Genomic DNA, 19,876 nt, shown 5'->3' with positions numbered 1-19,876 from the left:
TAGTACGTGGTGCTGTGCCAGTTTCTAGTTGCTTCTCTTGATTAAGGCTCTGTGCTCTTTGGTAACAGTAAGTCTATGGATATATCCTTTCTTTGTGGATCTTCTTCCTAAATTGTGTATATACGTACATGTCCAAAGTACGCAGAGACCTGTGTGTATTATAGTGAGAAGCAGGCGCTGTGAGTTGGTGGCAGTAGCTCTGAATTTGGAGTTAGAAGCCGAGATTTGAATCCTGATTCTGATTCATACTTGCTGGGTGACCCTGGAGGTTACTTTGCTTCTGACTCTGATTCCTCTTCTGTAAAGTAGTGTGAGAGTAACAGTCATACACAGAGGTGTTGTGGGTGGATAAAGAAAGTAGCATTTGTATAATCACTTGGAAAGTGCTGTGTCAAATGTGAAGTAGCCTTGCTTATTCTACATTGCTGAAATGAAAGCCACATTTCAAACTGCTACTGTATTCTTTATAGCCTGACTTTATGCAGTAACAGGAAACGGTCTCCCCACTTCTGTATCCCAAGCCTTCTTACACCTTCTGTCTTCACATTGAATAACCAGTACTTAATAGGGTTTTCTTTTTTCAACTGGGTGTAACCCAGCTCCCTTGAGAAATTCGGGATGGCCATGTCAGCTGTCATGCTATCAAGTGACATATCAAATGCTTGCCCCTCCTCTTACTCACCTACATCTGGGGATTTCATGTTTAGAAACCTCTTTAAAAAATCTCGCATGCAAATATCTTTTTGGCTTACCTTTCCCACAGGTTTTGCTCTTAGAAACTAACTCCTAATATGGTAATAGAACTGAGATTTTTATTTTTAAAGGGAGACCTGATTTTCTAAATATGTAAATATAGGATATGTAGCCAGAATAAAAAGTGGGGGATGCCATGACAAATTTAAGATTTAGGTAATGGAGAATTTTTTTCTCAAACCCGGTCTAGGTGCAGACGGATTCTTAAATCATTAAGGGGCAGACATATATAGAATTCTGCACTCAGTAATACATTGTTCTCAGGTGCATGTGGAACATTCTCCGGGATAGATCATATGTTATGCCATAAAATGAGACTCAGTAAATTTAAAAGGATGAAATCATACAAAGTTTGTTCTCTGTCTGATCGCAGTAGAATGAAGTTAGATATCAGTAATAGAGAAACAAACTGGCAAATTCACAGATTTGTTGAAATTAAACAACACCCTCCTAAATCATCAGTAAGTAAAAGAAGAAATTACAAAGAAAATTACAACATATCCTGAGATGATTGAAAATAAAAACACACCATACCCTGGTGGCTGTGGCTGCACAGTAGTGTGTGTGCACTTAATGCCACTGCACACTTAGAAGTGATAGAAATAGTAAGTCTTATGTCTCTCTTATCACAAATTAAAAAACCCCCAAAACTATCCCTCATTCATTGTCCAACAGTAAACGTTTACTGAGCACCTACTCCATGCCCAAAATAAAACAACGTACCATAGCCTAGGGAATACAGTGAAAACGGTGCTCAGAGGGAAATTTAAATGCTTTTATTACAAAAGAAGGATCTTTAATCAATGTCCAAGACTTACATCTTAAGAGACTAGTAAGAGAACATACTAAACCCAAAGTAAGCAGAAGGAAAAAAAGAAAAGACTAGTTTAGAAATAAATGAAATAGAGGGTGCCAGGGTGGTTCAGTCTGTTCAGTCTCTGACTTTGGATTTCGGCTCAGGTCATGATCTCACGGTGTGTAGGTTGGAGCCTTACATTGGGCTCTGCGCTCACAGTGGGAGCCAGCTTGGGTTTCTCTCTCTCTCTCTCTCTCTCTCTCTCTTTCTCTCAAAATAAATAAACATAAAAAATTAAATAAATGGAAAGATATGTTCATGGATCAGATTTACATAATCATGTTAAAGATGGCAGTATTTCCCAAATTGCTGTACATATTTGGTACTCTTACTTAAAATTCTAGCCGCCTGTTTTGTTGAAATTGACAGGCTGATGTTAAACCTCATATGGACGTACAAGGGACCCAGAATAGCCAAAACAATCTTGAAAAAGAACAAAGTTGGAAGACTATAAAGCTATAGTCATCACAACAGTCTGGTACTGATATAAGAATAAACATATACATCAGTGGAATAGAATTCCAGAAATAAAACCTTACATTTATAGTCGATTGATTTTTCAGTGAAGGTGTTAAGACAATTCAGTGGGGGGAAAGAATGGTATTTTCAACAAATGGTGCTTGGACAAGTGGATATTCACATGTGAAATAAAGAATTTGGACCCTTCACTTGTATGTATAAATGAATTCAGAATTATTCCTAGACCTAAATGTAAGATCTGAAACATAGATGTAAATCTTTATGACCTTGCATTATTCAGTAGTTCTTTTACATTTTATTGTGGTAAAATAGACAGGCAATGATTTTTTCGCTATGATATCTAAAATATAAGCAACAAAAGAAAAAAACATAAGGTGGACTTCATCAAAATTGAGAACTTTATGTTTCAAATGACACCCATCAAGAAAGTGAAAGCAATACGCCACAGAATGAGAGAAAACACTTGGAAATCGTGTATATGATAAAGGACCTTTATCCACGACTTATAAAAACTCTTATAGTCAGCAGAAAAAAAGACAAATAACCCAATTAAAAGATAAGCAAAAGATTTGATTAAGCATTTTTCCAAAGATGTCCTCATGGCCACGCCCATAATAAGAAGCTCAATACCCTTAGTCTTCAGGGAAATGCAAGGCAAAACCCCAGAGGAATGCTATTCCACACCCTCTAAGCTGACTAATAAATAGGCAGTAAGTGCTACTGAAGATGTAGGGAAGGTGGAACCCTCACACACCACTTGTGGTGTGGCCTCTGGGGGGCTCAGTTGCTTTGGCATCCAGGTCTTGGTTTTAGATCCGGTCATGATGCCACGGTTTGTGAGCTTGAGCCCTGCATCTGGGCTCTGCGCTGACAACAGGGAGCCTGCTTGGGATTTTCTCTCCCTCTCTCTCAGCCCCTCCCCTACTCGTGCTCTCTCTCAAAATAAATATATTGCTCGTGGGAATGTAAAATCGTGTATTTAAGAAAATAGTTTGGCAGTTCTTCTAAGAGTTAAAACATAGTACCGTATCCGGTATTCTAGCTGACACTCCTATTTGTGTATCAAAGAAAATTAAAAACCTGTCTGAACAAAACTTGTCCTGAAATATTCATAGTAGCATGATTTGTAATAGCCAAAAAGTAGAAACGATTCAAATATATACTTGGTATAACACGGATGAGCCTTGAAAATAGTATGTTGAGTGAAAGAAGCCAGACACAAAAAGACACCTATTTTATGACTCCACTTACATGAAATGTCCAGCATAGGCAAATCCATTCAGTTAGAAAGTAGATTATTGGTTTTCGTGGGTTTAGGGAAGGGGTTTGGGGAGGGGGAGGGACTGCTAAGGATATATCGTTTTATTTTGAGATAGAAAAATGTTCTTGAATTAAATAGTGGTGATGGTCACACAACCTTGTGAATATAATAAAAACTGCTGAATTACACCCAGTTTAAGAGGGTGAACTTAATGGTATGTGAATTGTATCTTGGGAAAGCTGTTACTAAAAAGTCATGTAAGCAGCTTAGGTTTACGGATCTATTTTGCATTAGCATAGTAAACAGATGAAAAAAGAAATACTGTTTGACCAGTACTATGAAACTATAAATGAAGCTCTGTAAAAAATACTACACAAGTCATGAGTTGCTAGGTTGAGTGGAAAGTTAGATCCCTTCTTTCTACATGAGCCAACCTATCAGTTGCACTCTGTCTGTAATGAGGCCCCTCACCCCAATAAGCTGTTTCTCTGCTGAGGTCTCTCGTCTTCATGTAAGATCCTTCTGTGGGAAGCTTCGATCTGTATTCTTCTCTCCCATCTGGGGTAACTCCCTTGGTAAGGTAAACTTGGTCTGCTAATGCTGAGAGTCTTCTGGTGTATAGGTTAAGTTCTTTGCTTTGAGAGAAGTCAGCCGTGAATAGTGAGAGGTTTTCATGTAGTTTTCGTCTTATGGTTCTTGAATGAGTAAAATTGAATGCTGTTCTGCTTTTCTCATTTGAGACTTTTAAAATCTTTATCTCTTCTTCATTTTTCTTTCATTTTTTTTTATTTTAGAGGGAGAGAGAGAGAGAGAGTGAGCAGGGGAGAGGGGCAAAGGGAGAAAGAATCCTAAGCAGGCTCCATGCCTAGTTCAGAGCTTTTTTTGGGGCTCCATCCCATGACCCATTGGGTCATGATCCAAGTTGAAACCAAGAGATACTCTTGGTGCTCAACCAGTCGAGCCACCCAGGCACCCCAGTCTCTTCTTTTTCACAAATAGAAAAAGTAGAATTTTTTTTAATGTTTATTTTTCAGACCGAGAAAAAGAGAGAGAGAGAGAGAGAGAGAGAGAGAGAGAGCATGAGCTAGGGAGGGGCAGGGAGAGACAGAGAAACAGAATCCGAGCAGGCTCCAGGTTCTGAGCTGTCAGCACAGAGTCTGAACTGGGACTTGAACCCATGAGCTATGAGATCATGACCTGAGCCAGAGTTGGATGCCCAACTGACTGAGCCACCCAAGCACCCCAAAAAGTAGGAATTTTTAAGAAGTAGGACAGAAGCTCTTATAAACCTATTATTATTTATTAATTTTATTAATGTTTTACATACTCTATCTTTTTCTATAATTTTTCCCACATTTAGGCTATACTGTACTATATATATGTGTAATTTAATACAATTTCATATTCTAATTTGTTTAGTTAATGAATGGTTTTATCACAGGTAATTCACATTGTTTTCCACCAAGTGGATTGAAGCTTTACAGTACTTAAAAAAAATTATGGACAATTTTAAATACCCACAAAGGTGAAGAGAATAGTATAACAACCCTCATGTGGTTATCACTGAATTTCAGCAATTCTCAGTGCATATCTGTCTGGTTTCATTTTTGAGGAAGTTTTGAGGAGCAGAATAAAAATAGAAGCAGTTATTACTATTTTAAGCCTGCTGCAGGAAAAGCAGAAACAAGGCTATCTCCTATGTTTACAGTTCACAGAGAAAACAGTATTTAAAATCTCTGGAAGATTAGAAAAATTATTTCATTAAGATACTAGTGAAGGCAGGTGCTGACTGTTACGAATCACTTACTTGGTGTTGGTGCAGTGCATGCTATTATTTTCTCACAGTATATGCACAGTAATGTGGAATTGCTGGGTTTTTGTGTGTTTTTTCTTTTCTTTTTTTTTGCACTTAGTTTTCTTCACCAGCATGCAGCTTTTTCACCATGTATTTTGTGGAAATCATTGGTGCACCACTTGCATCTTCTTGTTTGAGACTTTCTTGTTGTGCACTTCGTTGACAGTTAATGCATTATATTCCATAATATCGGGAGGGACATTTTCCTCCATTAGGAGGCAGTAGTTAGTGTCTGACGTTTCAACAGTACTTTTCTGTTTTGAATTATGAAAGTAACATATATTCATTATAGAAAATATCTCGAGGGATGCTTGGGTGGTCGCTCAGTCTACTAAGCATTCATCTTCAACTCAGGTCATCGTCTCGCGGTTTGTAGTTCGAGCCCTGCCTCAGGCTTGCTGCTGTCAACGCAGAGCCCGCTTTGGATCCTCTGTCCCCCTCTCTCTCTGCCCCTCCCCTGCTTGTGCTCTCTCTGTTAAAAATAAGCATTAAGAAAAAAAATATTTCGAGAATACAGAAAAGTGCACCGAAAAATCTATGATCACCAGAAATTAACCAATGTTAATGATTTTTCCCCCCGTTCATATGGTCTGGCCTTTTAATGTAATGTGGTAAACCTCCTTTTATTCACTTTTGGGCATTTGCATTATATAACTGTTTTTTCCCTGACTTCACTCTATTTAATCATTGTTCAGCTCTCTCTCTTCTAAGACTAAGAAGTCTTTTTGGTGTCCAGATCACAGAGCTCTACGTAAGTGGAATTTTTAGTATGTGTTAACTGAGAAAAATTATCAAACTAAAAGAAAAAATTTATAATTACTTTTTACATTCCCATCACCACCTGTGTGTATGTGAGTGGAGGGCTTACTCGGTCCCTGAACCTCGTTTGGTGTGTGTTCGGAGGGGTTCTCAGACATTCTTGTAACAAGCGTACATGCTCAGCTCAGGGTGGGTTAGTGTTCACAGGTTGGGAGCCAGTGCTCTGGCCTTTCCAGGTTGCTGGCTTTCCTCTGATGAGCCAGTCTCTTGAGTTTGTACTTTGCTTGTACGTATGTCTTTGCAGAGTCATTTTACCTGGAATGTGTTTTCCGTTCTCCTCACCCACCCCCTTACTCCCACTCCTCAAGAAGAACATGAACTCAATTAATGATTGCCAGTGACTTTTGATTTTCAGCTCAAACTTCAGTCACTTAACAGATGTTTCTCAAGTGACTTGTGTGTGACCTGGTTTCAGGCATTAGGCGAACATGATGAACAAGATGCCCACCTCTGCATGACTGGCAGCCCTGGGGGAGACGGACAGCAAATATACACAGACATGTAGTAGGGTTACAACCTGTCCCAAGTGATCTGAATGGGATGGGGGCCGAGGGGCTTCCTGTGAGTGGTCTTCGAAGGGCTTGTTGAACAGGGAATTTTAAGCCAAAGCCCTGATGCCTGGCGCCAGACCACTGCAGGCACGCAGAGAGGGTTTAAGGCAGGAGGAGGAAGAGCAGGGGCCAGGCTGTTCGGCTGGAGTTCAGAAATACTGGTCTGGAGGCACCAGTTTTAATTCCTGGGAATGGATGTCGGGTGTTCTGGAGCGAGCAGGGTTAGAACAGGAGCGGCACTCCTCTGAGCCCGTCGGCAGCTCAGGCAGCAGAGCAGCTGGTTAGAGAGGCTCGTGTCGGTGTGCCCAGGGAAGTGGCAGCGAGGCGTGCTCGTTTCTGTTCACGCCAGTGGGACGTTTTCCACAAGGGATGGAGGGGCCAGACGGGGAATGCTGCAGAGAGAGGGAGTTAGAGAGTCTAGGGAGAGTGTTGCTTGGATTTGCCGGTGTGGAGGGTAGACGTGGAGGTTATCCGTGACCCTGACACCAGCAGCTCCGGGGGTGGGGCAGTGGCCAGTGAAGACGGATCAGAGGGGCCTCAGGGAGAACAGGAGGCACGTCAGTGTGGCTGGTAGATGAGGCCATCCCTAGGAATGAGCATGTGTAGGCTGCAGGGCGGGGTACATGGGCACTGGGGGAGAAGATGGGCTGTGGTTTTGCAGAGAAGGGGGGCAGCTTGCTAGAGAACATGAATTGGGGTGCTGGTTTGGAATACTTTGTGATGTTTGAGATTTTCCACGTAAAATGACACCGATGGAACGTGTGTGCTCCCTTCGGTGTGGTGGACTGTTTGCCGCAGGTGTGAGAAGGCTGCTGATTGGGCGTGTCTGGTTCTTCCTGGGTGCAGGCAGCTGTCACTGAAGGACAGAAAGGCGAGGGTCGTTTTAAGCTCTTAACATCCCTGCAGAATTGACTCTAGACTGAAAGGAAGGTCAGATGGGGAAGGCGTTTTATGGAGTTGAGGCTGGAGCCATGGGCTTGAGCATGAGAGCTGGAAGGATGGGGGGCTGTGGTTGGAAAGAGGGGCTGCAGAACACGCCAGGGTGGCTGAGAGTCAAGGAGGGGGTGCTCACCCCTGAGAGCAGACCCCTGGAAGGGTAGCGGTCTGAGGTGGCAGAAGAGAGAGGCCATTGAAGGATGTTGAGGCAGGAAGGAGGGAGACAGTGACTGCAGGCCGACCAGTGAAGAGCGGGGACTGTCAGCCCGGGGTGAGCTGCCCCGCCCCCCCCCCCCCACCAAACTTCTTACGCAAATTTCCTCAGTCGGCACACCTTCTCCACCACGGGCAGCGCCTTCCACCACACCTGCTGCCTCCTCCTGCCGGCCCCTGGTGGTTGTGTGCATTTCTGTCTCTTCCTTCTTTGGGGCGGCAGGCTCCTCGAGGGCCTCGACTGAGCCTCACGTCCCCTGCCTTCCCAGCATCGGCATAGCGCCCCACGTCTCACTCAGAGGCCCAGACTTGGGGTTCACTGCGTGAGTGGCTGTGTGGGCTCAGAAACGCGGTGCAGCTGCGGGGGGAAGAGAGGGAGAAGCAGAAGGCGCAGGCTGGGTGAGAACAGAGATTACTGCTGGCAGGGCAAGGCGCAGCTTTGTAAAAATCATCATGCAGAGAAGTTTGTCTTCTTGATGGAAACACACTGCCTTTGACTTCATGTGAATAAAATTCTGCTAATTTCTGGCTTCCGGAGTTGGCTTCTTAAGTGTTATGGCTGCTTTCTACATATTTTCCAGGGAGATTTTCCATGTGGTTATTTATTTTGTTGTGCTGCTAGTTTAAATTGTCCTTCTTGATACCATGATGAGGACTATTATTTTATTAAAGCTTCCTAAGTACTTGCTCGTGATTTGATTTCTTGTTTCCTAATCCTCTACTTTTTATACTCCACCTGCTATAGCTATTTAACATTTTCATGTTTCCACTATTAAATGCCTGTACTTTGGATTTTCAGTGCGGTAGTAGACTGTTGTAGTGTAGTGTTAAGAATACAGACCTAAATGGGGCACCTTGGGGGGCTCAGTGGGGCAAGTGTCTGACTCTTGATTTCAGCTCAAGTCATGATCTCCCGGTTTGTGAGTTCTAGCCCTGTGTCCAGCTCTGTGCTGACAGTGCAGAGCCTGCTTGGGATTCTCTCTCCCTCTCTCTCTGCCCCTCCCCTGCTCAGGCTCTCTCTTTCTCTCTCTTTTTCTCAAAAAAAAAAAAAAGAAGAATACAAACCTTAAGGCTAGGCAGCTCTGGTTTTCATTTACTGCCTGACATTATTAGCTTTTTGGGTGTTTTGTTTTGTTTTGTTTTTTACCGAATCCTTCTGAGCTTTCATTTCTTTATCTTTGAAAAGGTAGTAATGATGCCTACTTACCTCACAGGGATTTTACTGTCTGCCTCAGCACCCTTCTTCCCTCACCTGTTCACTAGTATCTCCCGCCCTCATTTGCTTATGTTTTTCTCCCTGTTAAGTATTTTTTTTTAAGTTTATTTATTTTCAGAGAGAGAGGGAGAGGGAGAGAGGGCAAGTGTGTGAGTGCTAGCGCATGTGAGCAGGGCTCAACCCCACAAACTGTGAGATCATGACTTGAGCCAAAATTGAGAGTTGGGACACTTAACCGACTGGGCCACCTAGGTGCTGCTCCCATGAAGGTTTTTTTTTTTTTTTTTAATGTTTTTTAAATTTATTTCTGAGAGAGATGGAGGTAGAGTGAGCAGGGGAGGGTCAGAGAGAGAGGGAGACAGAATCTGAAGCAGGCTCCAGGCTCTGAGCTAGCTGTCAGCACAGAGCTCAATGTGGGGCTCGAACGCATGAACCGTGAGGTCGTGACCTGAGCTGAAGTCGGACGCTTAGCTGACTGAGCCACCCAGGCACCCCCAAGGTTTTTTTTTTTTTTTTTTAATGTTTATTTATTTTGACAGAGAGAGGCAGAGAGTGCGAGTAGGGGTGGGGCAGAGAGAGAGCATCCCATGCAGGCTCTGCGCTGTCAGTGTGTGGAGCCTTGACTCGGGGCTCTACCCCACAAACTGGGAGATCATGACCTGAGCTGAAATCAAGAGTTGGACACTGAACCGTCTGGGCCCACCAGGCGCCTTCTCCTATTAAGTGCACCATTTGTCCTGTTATGTGCACCCAGTTACTGAAAGGGCATATGTTTTAACTTGGTCATTCCAGGCCTTCTTGATTCATCCCTTCTCGAATTCATTCTGCAAATATCCATTGAATACATCCGGGTTAGTTAGACTGGAGAACATGGCCAGAATATTTTGTAGCTCCTCCTGTTGACTTGTAGAATGCATTTCCTCACACTTAATCTAGGCTGGCCCGGTGACTGGCTTTGACCAGTAGGATGTAGCAGAAGCCACTTACGGGTTCCGGATTTGAGGCCTTGAGAGGCCTGGCAGCGCTCCCTGTTGTTGCTCGGGGTGCGCCAGCCACTCTGCAGCGAGGTGCAGGCTCTGTTCCGGAATGGTTACAGGTCGGACGTGGCGGGAGGCCCGGCCAGCAGCTAGCGGCACTATCTCAGTCATGTGAGTGGTGCTCCTGTGGACTTGCGCCCAAGGGGTGCTGGCAGGTGGTAACAGTGGCCTGGGTGCTCCCCGGTGACGTTAGTAGAAGAGCCTTCTCGGTGGGCCCAGCTAACCTACAGCCTCATGAGAAGTTTTTCCTTGTTTTGAGCCACTGGGTAAAAATGGTCGTGCTGGTGACGCCTCTCACGGAGAAGTCCACGGAGCAGAGCTTTGCACTGGTTCGGTTCTCCAGCATCCCTGCCCACCAGTCCTCCGTTGTGAATACGCTAATACACTTCTGTAGTGGGGTACAGAGTATACTGCTATAGAGCGGTATGATGACTGAGGGGATAGAGACAAGTTATTTTTTTAAGGTTATTTATTTATTTAGAGAGAGAGAGAGAGAACAGAAGTGGAGGAGAGGCAGAGAAGGAGAGAAAGAAAGAGAGAGACAGAGAATCTCAAGCAGGCTCTGCACTGCTAGCAATGAGCCTGATGTGGCACTTGAACCCTTAAGGCAAAGTCAAGAGCCAGACGTTTAACCCACTTAGCCTTCCAGGCAGTGCATAGACATAGGGGCCAATTTTAAAAAATTTCCTGTGCAAACCCTTTCCATTTTTAATTTTATTTAATGAATGAAGAGCCAACGTTCTTCCCAGTGTCACTCAGGAAGTGACAGAGTCAAGCCTAGAGGCTGCAGTTCTTAACTGTTGCTCTTTTCATGACCTCAGGCTGTCTAATTGTGTGTTTCTTCATTCTTGTTGAAGCTAGTGTTTTTTAACTTCTTCCTGTTGGGCCGTGGCAGAGTTGGGCTCTGAGTTGGGCTATTGTTCTGGTAAACGCGGCTCTGTTAATGTCTACTTCCGTGGGTAGTGTAAAGGAGAATGGCTATAGGGCCATTGTCTTCACCTCTTATTGTTTTCCCCCACAGGTATAGACTAAGATGATGTGATAGGAAAAGATTGAGATGTTTATACCATAGTGGGGGCAGAGAAGTGTGATGTTGGGGAACGGAAGAGCCCTTTGCATGGTGAGGAGGAGTTGGAACGTTTTTTTCAGAAACACCTGGAATGTGTCCCTTTTTCCAGGGACTGATACAATAAGATCTATGGGCTCCATGGCTTCCGTGGTACATCCTGAGTAATTTTTTTTTTTTTTTTTTTTTTTAATGTTTTTTATTTATTTCTAGGAGAGAGAAAGACAGCGTGAGCAGGGGAGGGTCAGAGAGAGAGGGAGTCACAGACCGAAACAGNGAGCAGGGGAGGGTCAGAGAGAGAGGGAGTCACAGACCGAAACAGGCTCCAGGCTCTGAGCTGGCAGTCAGCACAGAGCCCGACGCGGGGCTCGAACCCACGAACCGCGAGATCATGACCTAAGCGAAAGTCGGACGCTCAACCGACTAAGCCACCCAGGTGCCCCATCCTGAGTAATTTTTTAAAAAATGTTTAATTGAAGTATAGTAGACATCCCGTGCTACACTGATTTCAGGTGAATAGCATAGTGACTGCAGAAGTACATTGTGCTTGCGCTCATCGCAAGTGTAGCTACTACCATCTTGTCTCCACACAGCGTTGCCCATTGTATTCCCTGTGCTGTCGCTTTCATCCCCGTGACGTACTCATTCCGGCCTTCTGAGTAATCTCTAACATTAGCACTGCTGTCAGGTAGCCTATCTGGGTGACACCCCTCTTAAATGATGAGTTCAGAACCGATGACCGATTATGAACAGACGCTGTGCTGTGCTGGTCCGCAAGCTCGTGCTGGGCAAGGGCTGAGTCGTACTTACTATGTCCCGGTGCCTTCCAGTCGTGCCTTACACGTAACAGACCTGGGTTTTCTCTGGTCTCGCTGTAGGTGACCTCTGGGACTGCAGGTTCTGGGTGAACTTGTGCTCTTCCCTGGTAGAGCGTCTGGACTGGATGCCAGTGGAAGGAAGGGATGCTTTACCTCCACCTCCTCCCCCTGTTTGTTTATACTGTTACTTTCTGCATCGTTATTTTAACATAACGTGTTTTTTTTTTAAAGAATGTTTTTATATAGTTCTGTTGCTATATGAAGTTTTGCTAGTGTTTTTGTTGGTTTAGAAAATTCCTGAGGGGTACAGGGAGAAAGGCACATATTTATTTACCTGCGTCACTAAAAATATCTCTGCAAAGATACACAGGAAACAAGTGATATTATTCTCTGTTAGGCAGGGAAACTGGGTGGCTGGGGGGCAGGAGTGTGGGGAGATTTTATACTTCTGTACCTTGTGAATTTCGGACTATGTGATTGGTATTCCCTGAACGCTTCTGAAACCAGAGATGGAGAAGATGCTCAAGAGTGTAGGGGCAGGGTACCCCAAAAATCCAGTTTAGTAAAAATAAATATGAGAGGGTATCATCAGTTACTTTTTTTTTTTTTAAAGAGAAGAAGAGTAGAGAAGACCCAATCTGCTTAACGCCTGGAGACTTCCAGTGTCTTTCATTCTGTGGGTTTTGTACATAGGAGTTGGTGACCTGCTTTTGACTATCTTAAGTGTTTCTTGCTTAATTTCCTTCAAGAAGCATATACTTTTATTTCTTAGAAATCCTATACAATTCTTATGGAGGGGGGCTTTTTATATAATACATATTTTAAAAAGTACAGCAGACAGACTGCAAGGAGCGGGGTCATCCCCCGCCCCGGCAATGGAGACTTAGCTGTTGTGCCTGGTGCGTCAGAGCTGAGCACCAAGTCTGACCTCCTTTCCCTGAGTGAGAACAGAACCAGGCCACACTTTTCATCACAAAGGTTTGAAGGTGGGGAGAGGACACTAAGTGGCCTTGTGGCCTTAGAAATGGCCTTACCTTTACTTTTCTCAGACGGACTCACTCCCAGGTCTGGCACCTGTGCTGGCTGTTGGCCAGAGTGCACCGGTTCTCTTCCACGTGGCCTCGCCTTCCAGGATCTTCCTCCCAGCGTGGCGGCCCTGGGCAGCATTCTCAGTGCAGGCGGCAGTGCTTGCCTGGCACGTCTCCACTTCCTTTTGTGGTGGCTGCTTTCCCACTGGCCCAAGCCAGTCATAGGGCCAACCCCAGAATCACTGTGGGAGAGGGCTTAGCACCCCCCACCCCCCCGCCCCCTTGATGGGGAGGAGAAGCAAAGAATCTGGCCATTTTTGATCCACCACATGCCAAGCCTTGTTTGATTTGCTTCTTGATTTGGGCTGAGAAAGAAAAGGTTCTGTTAGTTTCTCCAGTTTTCCTGTGTCACTGATGCCTTCTTTATAAAACCCAACATAGGAGCTGATTGAGGAACTGCGGTTATTTTGTTTGGATTAAACATTGGAATGAAGGGGAATAGCTGCTTTTATGTATGTGAAGACCCTTATGAACGAGGGACCAGCTCCACGGTATGGATGGGATGGGAAGCAGCTGTCTCCTCCGCCACGTGCGACAGTCTTCTCGAGGGCCATCCCTTCCTCCAGCCCCCCGCATGTAGAAGACGGGTAATCAGTTGTGTGTCAGGGCTTTAAAGGAGGGACTCCCTCATTGACGGACTCGACTTAAATGATTGCTGCCTGTGTCAGAAGTGTCTGATTCTAGAACTCGGAAAGCACAGTGTGGTTTTATACCCAGGGGAGGGATGGATGAGGTGATGTTAGGGAAAGAATTGCTGTGCTCTGACTGGAAGAACTACCATGTGTGGAATTTTAATTTTACTTGGTTTATAAGCCCATACTTGCCTGCTAAGACCCCTGAGAGTGGGGACTTCCTGCAGGTGTGAGGAACAGTTAGTTCTGTTCCCTGCAGTGTCAGGGATGTGCTGCGTCTGGAAGATAGCTTTTCTGTGGGGCTTCTTAGGTTAGGAGGCAAGGAATTGAGAGCACAGATTGCAGTAAGGAATACACGTGTCTACTTGCTGCAGCAGCTGTCCATGAACTGCTCTGCTTGTTCAGTTTGGAAAACAGTGTTAATGTCACTTTTCTTGTAGCACGTGCTCTGCCCTTCCCCACACATGGTTTTGAGGTCTCCTGATCTTATAACAAACACCCAGGTCCAAACATGCTGTCGTCAGCTGAGGGTACCGTTCCTAAGTGATCAGAACCGGGAGCCTGCTCCCTCTTCTCCCCTCCCCGTCCTCCAGCCCCCGTCACTCCCCTTTCTTTGTTGGAGGGAGGAGGACGAGGCAAGGGCGACTGCTCGGCCTGCTGCAATGCTGCTGAGCACCAGGTCTGATGGAGGTGCTGTCTTTGGTCCCCGTTACCAGGCCAGCCACTCTCGTCAGTGGTCTTCCTGTGGAGCCCACCCCATTTCCAGCACTGGGGTTTTTAGAAAGTGCAGAGTAAGGCTGTAAGTAAGCTATAGTACCTATAGTGCTTCCCACGCTGAACGGTGTTAAATTTTTGGTGGGAAGCAAACTTTAAGCCACGGATAAATATGTCTGCTGCAGCAGAAGGCTGCTTTCCCGACTGGCGCATTTACAAGCTGGAAAATTGGGAGAAAAACGTCAGGCTACCAACTGTGTAGCTCATTGGCTCTTTGCTTTGGGCTTCCATGTTCTTCCTGATAAAAATAATAATTATGTTATTCTGATATGGTTGCCAAGCGTTCCTGCTTCTCACTCCACTTGTGATTATAAATGATTCTGCAGCGCAATTGCTTTGTCTTTGGTTTAATGTTTCATAACATTTGAATGTTACATTATCTGTGCTGATCTGTCACTCTCTTTCGCTTTTCAGAATGGACTGCTGAATTATGAAGAATTTCAGACCCAAGCGTAGAACCTCACTCTGCCACTCACTCCTTTATCTCCTACTAGTTATTTAAATTGGACTTTTAATATCCCACCAGCTGCTCGTCAGACACACATGGTGCATTGTTGCCATTCCCCGGATTGCATCTTTGAAACACAGGCGCTTAGTAACCTTTGGCGAACAAAGAGGCAGCCTCCCGGGTGCGTTTACTGGGAGGCTAAGTGGACTGCCCTCTAGCTTCTGCTGCATCTGGATTTGAACTCCGCCATGGAGCCTCGCATGGAGTCCTGCCTGGCACAGGTGTTGCAGAAGGATGTGGGGAAACGACTGCAGGTTGGCCAAGAACTTATAGACTATTTCTCAGACAAACAGAAGTCTGCTGACCTTGAACATGACCAGACCATGTTAGATAAGCTTGTGGATGGGCTTGCTACCTCTTGGGTGAACTCTAGCAATTACAAGGTAAGTTGTACTTCCGAAGGTGCTCGTGTGGGCAGCCGGGCTGCCTTGGTGGGTCAGACTTGGTCCTTATGAACAATAATTCCCCTGGGAGTGATGTGCAGGATTCCTTGGCCTCCAGTAAGATGCTCTGGTTGTGGCTTTTGGACATTTCATTCTGAAGCAAGTAGAGTTTACTTTGATTCTTGTTGGAGACTGAAAAATCCTTATGCTTTAGCAGTTTGAGAGAAGGCCACATGAACACACAGAGAGAGGCTCTTGTGTTGGAAAGTTTACAAGCATTTGCAGCTTTGAAGTTAAAGTGAATGTCGTTTCTTGCAGTGAATGGGTCATGAGATGCTGGCGAGTGGCCCTTCATGAGTAGCAAATGTGTTCACTGGTTTTCCGTGGGGGATAGAATTGGCAATGGTATGTGGTGCATTTTACCTTCAGGTCACTGTTTGGAAGTTGGCCTAGGTTCCTGGCCAGAAATGGTATGGGTTGCCAAGGACTCTTCTGTGACCTGTATGTAATGGCCTGGAGGAGATCCTTCAGCTTCTAAAATCAAGGTGGGCGTGTGCCTTTGGTGGGTGGGTGGTGGGTGGCGGCAGGGGTCTGAAGACCCAAATGAGTTGTGAAGGTTGACTGTTTTACCCATTTGAGGACTGAGCGTGCATAAAGACTGGATTTAAAGCACTGAAGAGATGTTATTCTCCCTACTGTCCCCTCCCCCTTCCTCTCTCTTTTAGTTTGACCCTTTGGGTCAAGATTGGGATGGAAGAGTGGGCCGTTGGCATGATGCCTAGTAAGTGCCATAAACATTGCTAAAGGAGCTCTTAAGAAACAGAATCTCTTGTGCTTTTTTCATTGACCCAGTCTTCTGAGATTGGTTTGGACCTGGAGACTGGTGTTTACAGGATTTGTTTGATCAGCACAGACTCTTGTTTTCCAGGTGCATTAAACCTTGGTCTTCTCTAAGGATCAGTAGGCTTTATACTCATTAAGGGACCTAGGACCCTAATATTTTACTTGCAACTGCATATAAAACTTATCCTGTCCCTGACAGGTGAGCTTAACTTCTGTTTCATTCATCTCTTTATTCGTTTAGCTGAAGGTTACAAGTGCTTCTTATGTGCTCACCCTTGATGCTGGACGGTGGGAGGGTTATGGACAGGAGAGGTATAGAGGGTCTAGTCTAGAGTCACCTTGTCATGTTTGGATCACAGTTCCATTGCTTTGTGTGCACATTATGATGCTTTTGGGTGAGAGTAACTGAAGACTGACTCATTGGCTTAAAGCCACTCTAAGGAGATCGAGTAATTTTCTTTAAGCATTTAAGAGCCTGCAGTAGCTCAGGCAGCATCCAGGGAAGGAGAGTGCTTGTGTCTTTCTCAGAAGCTCCCCAGAAGATTCTTGTACATCAGATGGGGCAGAACAGCTTTACCTGCCTACCCCAGCACCACTGGAAAGTGGATGGGTGTCCATGGTGGCTTTCTCCCATCCTGCTTGACCCCCTGATCTTCATTCAGAGTGCAGCCTCCTTGGAGCGAAGCATGTGGCCATGTCAAGTACGGGGGATATCTGAGCACTGTCAGATTCTTGCTTGACAAGTACTGGGTCCATGGTGAACAAGCACTCCCTGAGTGTCCAATTTTGTAAAGGCAGATAGTGAAACAAAGAGATCTCCAACCATACTGGACTGACGGTGTAATAGCAGACTTCTGGGCAGTGTGAGACTTCTGTTAATGTACATGAGGAAGTTAGGGATGGGACTGAGGTAACACAGGTATTAAATAAGTAGCCCATAGAGTCTGCTATACTGTGTGAGCTCTCTTCACCTCTCTGGGCTTCAGTTCCCTCATCCACGGTGTTGGGATAGCTGAGTTATTATAAGCACCAAATGAGAGTGTATAAAATTGCCGCGCTCCTGTCCCGTAACAAGCACTCCCACATTAGCAGTAGGTGTCAAGACTGGATCCTGCCTTTAAGGAGCTCATAGCCTGGGGGGAGCGGGTCACTGATCAGCAAGCAAAGGGTTTTAGGGTACAGTATAATGGGAGCAGTAATAGAGACCCACAGAACCGGGCGGGAAGCCACAAGAACTGGTAATACTGCCGAGAGGAACCCATGGTGTTTGAAGATTGGGTAGTTTTTTCAGAATAGCATCTTTAGGACCACAAAGTGTGAAAGATAAAGACTTGATCCTTCGCCAAGGGTAATTTTTAAGGAAGACAGCTTGGTGGGAAGGAGAAGTCAGGAAGACGAGGCTTGCTACTGATTTGCATGTAATCATGGACAAATCGCTTTACCTGCCTGTGCCGTTCAGGCGTTTGACTAGATAATCCTTTGGGGGCCCCAAACTCTAATATCACGTATGACTTCATACCGATAGCTTTGTGGTCTGGGCCACGTCCTGTGGTTCTAATGTTATATAGTGCTTAGCACCCCCATTCTTTATAAACTGAGTGTTGTGACACTGCTCTTGCACACTTGGCACCCAGAGCCTGGGACACAGCAGGTGCTCAGGGAGTACTGGATCCATGCGTGAACTTAGCAGCTTAGACTGTTCCGCACGTTCTCCTGGTAGCTTTACCTAAGTCAGGAAACTTACCTTTTAGGCCCCTCTCCCCACCTTAAATTTATAGATCAGGATTTCTTGGAGCCTGACATGCATTTTTGGTTTTATTTGACACGTTTTATATATTATGGATTGAAAGGATTCACTTTATGTTAAAATCCTGCTGGTTGGCTTCTTGAAATTTTTTTTTAATAACTAAATTGACAGAAGGAGAAAAGGGAAACAAATTTATCCTTTCACAACCATAATACATGGGTATTGTTAGTACTTAAAATTTTTTTTAAATGGTTTTTCTTGAGAGAAATGGAGTGTGAGTGGGGGAGGGGCAGAGAGAGAGAGGAAGACACAGAATCCGAAGCAGGCTCCAGGCTCCAAGCTGTCAGCCCAGAGCCGGGCACGGGGCTTGAACCCACAAAACGTGAGATCATGACCTGAGCTGAAGTCAGATGGCCAACTGACTGAGCCACCCAAGTGCCCCAGGTATTATTATTATTCCTTAACAGGATGTAGATGAATGTCAGCATAGTGTCTTATTTAAAAAAAATAGTTGGCTGGTGCTTGAATCATTTTACATTTGATTAGTTCTTAAAGTGGTGAGCAAATTTGTATTTGGCATTAATTGCAGTTTAATAGGTGCTATTTATTGCTCAGTTACTATATGTTTGGGATGTTACCTGTCTTATTGATTCTTCGCAGCACCCCTGCAAGGTAGATGGCAGTACTCTGATGTTATACACGAGGTAACTGAGGTCACTCCCAGAATATTGAGGTAGTTTCCACCAGCGATTATGGAACTGGGGCTTCAGTGTATGTCTTCCTGATTTCCAACCTCTGCCCCCCTCTCATAAGAACACAGGCAGCAAATTTCCCTAAAGGCCATGTAGTAAATATTTAAGGCTCTGTGGGCCAAATGGTCTTCTCACAAATATGTAACTAGTTTGGGTCAATACAGTGTGAAAGCAGCCACAGGCAACATGCAAATGAGTGGGGTGGCCGTGTTCCGATAAAACTTGATTTACAGAAACTGAGGGAGGGCCAGTTTGGCCTATGGCCTGCAGGTTGCCAGCCCCCAAACTAAAACATCAAGCCCTTACTATGTGTACATCCTTTTTCTTTATGTGGGGGAGGGGGGATCCATTCATGATTCATCCGAGAGAAGAGAAAGGTCTGTGATTTGCATGAGTTTTCGAATACGGGAGCATTCTTACAGGTTTGTTTTTGCAGCACCTTCTCTGAATTTTGAGAAAACTTGCCCTTTTTAGCCTTCTCTCGCTCAGACTCCTATTATGATCAGTTTGCATTCTGTTAGCCTATCAACCACTGACCAGTTTTTGTCAGTTGGCTTTGGACTTTCTTTGGTGATTAAAGTCATCCCGGGGATTGAGGAATGGCTGATTGGAATAAGGCCCTCCTATGTCCAAACCTCCAGAGGGCTACCTTGTGGGATGCTGCTCCACCTGGAAGCATTTAGTAAGTGTTCTCTGGTGTCGCAGTGCCTGTGGGAGATGCAGAAGGACAGGGGAGACTCTTCTTTTCCAGATCACTCAGACATTATAAATAAATCCCCAGGTGTTGAATATGGCTGCCCTCCTTGACCTCGTCTCTTCCTTTCTTGTAAAACTTGAAGAACGAGGGAGATGGTGGAGTGGATTTTTGCCTGACCCTCCAGCCACTGCTGTGTTTTCCTTCCCCTTCTCTCCTCTGTAGGTGAGAAGGGGTGAAAGGGAAGAGTGACCTGACCTGGAGAGGCTGTCCAGGCGCAGGGCCGCTGGAGGGAACTGAGGGAGCTTGAGGCAGGGCAGGGCCGTGCAGCTCCACACACCCTTACATTTGTGGCTCCTGCACATTTGGTGGGCAGTGGGGACCATGTGCTTTTCGTGAGCACAGTCCCGCGGTCCTTTCTCCACATTCCACAATCCCTGAAGCCCCCAACCTAGTGTTTTTCATTTGTTGTTTGACCTAAAGTCAGCTGACGTGAAACTACTTGCAGTGCTTATTCACCTGCTCAGGGCGTGTTGCACAGCAGAACTATTCATGTTTGATTGTGCGTTGCTGCCCCAGATGCTGTTTAGTGGC

General features: G+C 45.2%; 1 protein-coding gene across 10 annotated transcripts in view; it reads left to right on the top strand.

Annotated features, from left to right (window-relative positions):
* The window catches only part of CLASP1 (cytoplasmic linker associated protein 1), a 264,293-nt gene that overhangs the window by 18,887 nt on the left and 225,530 nt on the right, over window positions 1-19,876 (top strand). For all 10 annotated transcript variants that reach the window (XM_039234904.1, XM_039234903.1, XM_039234905.1 and 7 more), the window contains exon 2: window positions 14,770-15,246. In XM_039234904.1, coding sequence (XP_039090835.1) covers window positions 15,052-15,246 — 195 coding nt within the window. In that variant the 5' untranslated portion in view covers window positions 14,770-15,051. The remainder of the gene's footprint in view (window positions 1-14,769; window positions 15,247-19,876) is intronic.

This window comes from Hyaena hyaena, unplaced genomic scaffold (genome assembly GCF_003009895.1).
Source record: "Hyaena hyaena isolate Hyena2069 unplaced genomic scaffold, ASM300989v1 scaffold_91, whole genome shotgun sequence".
Taxonomy (NCBI): domain Eukaryota; kingdom Metazoa; phylum Chordata; class Mammalia; order Carnivora; family Hyaenidae; genus Hyaena; species Hyaena hyaena.
This window is presented reverse-complemented; position numbering and strand designations above follow the sequence as displayed.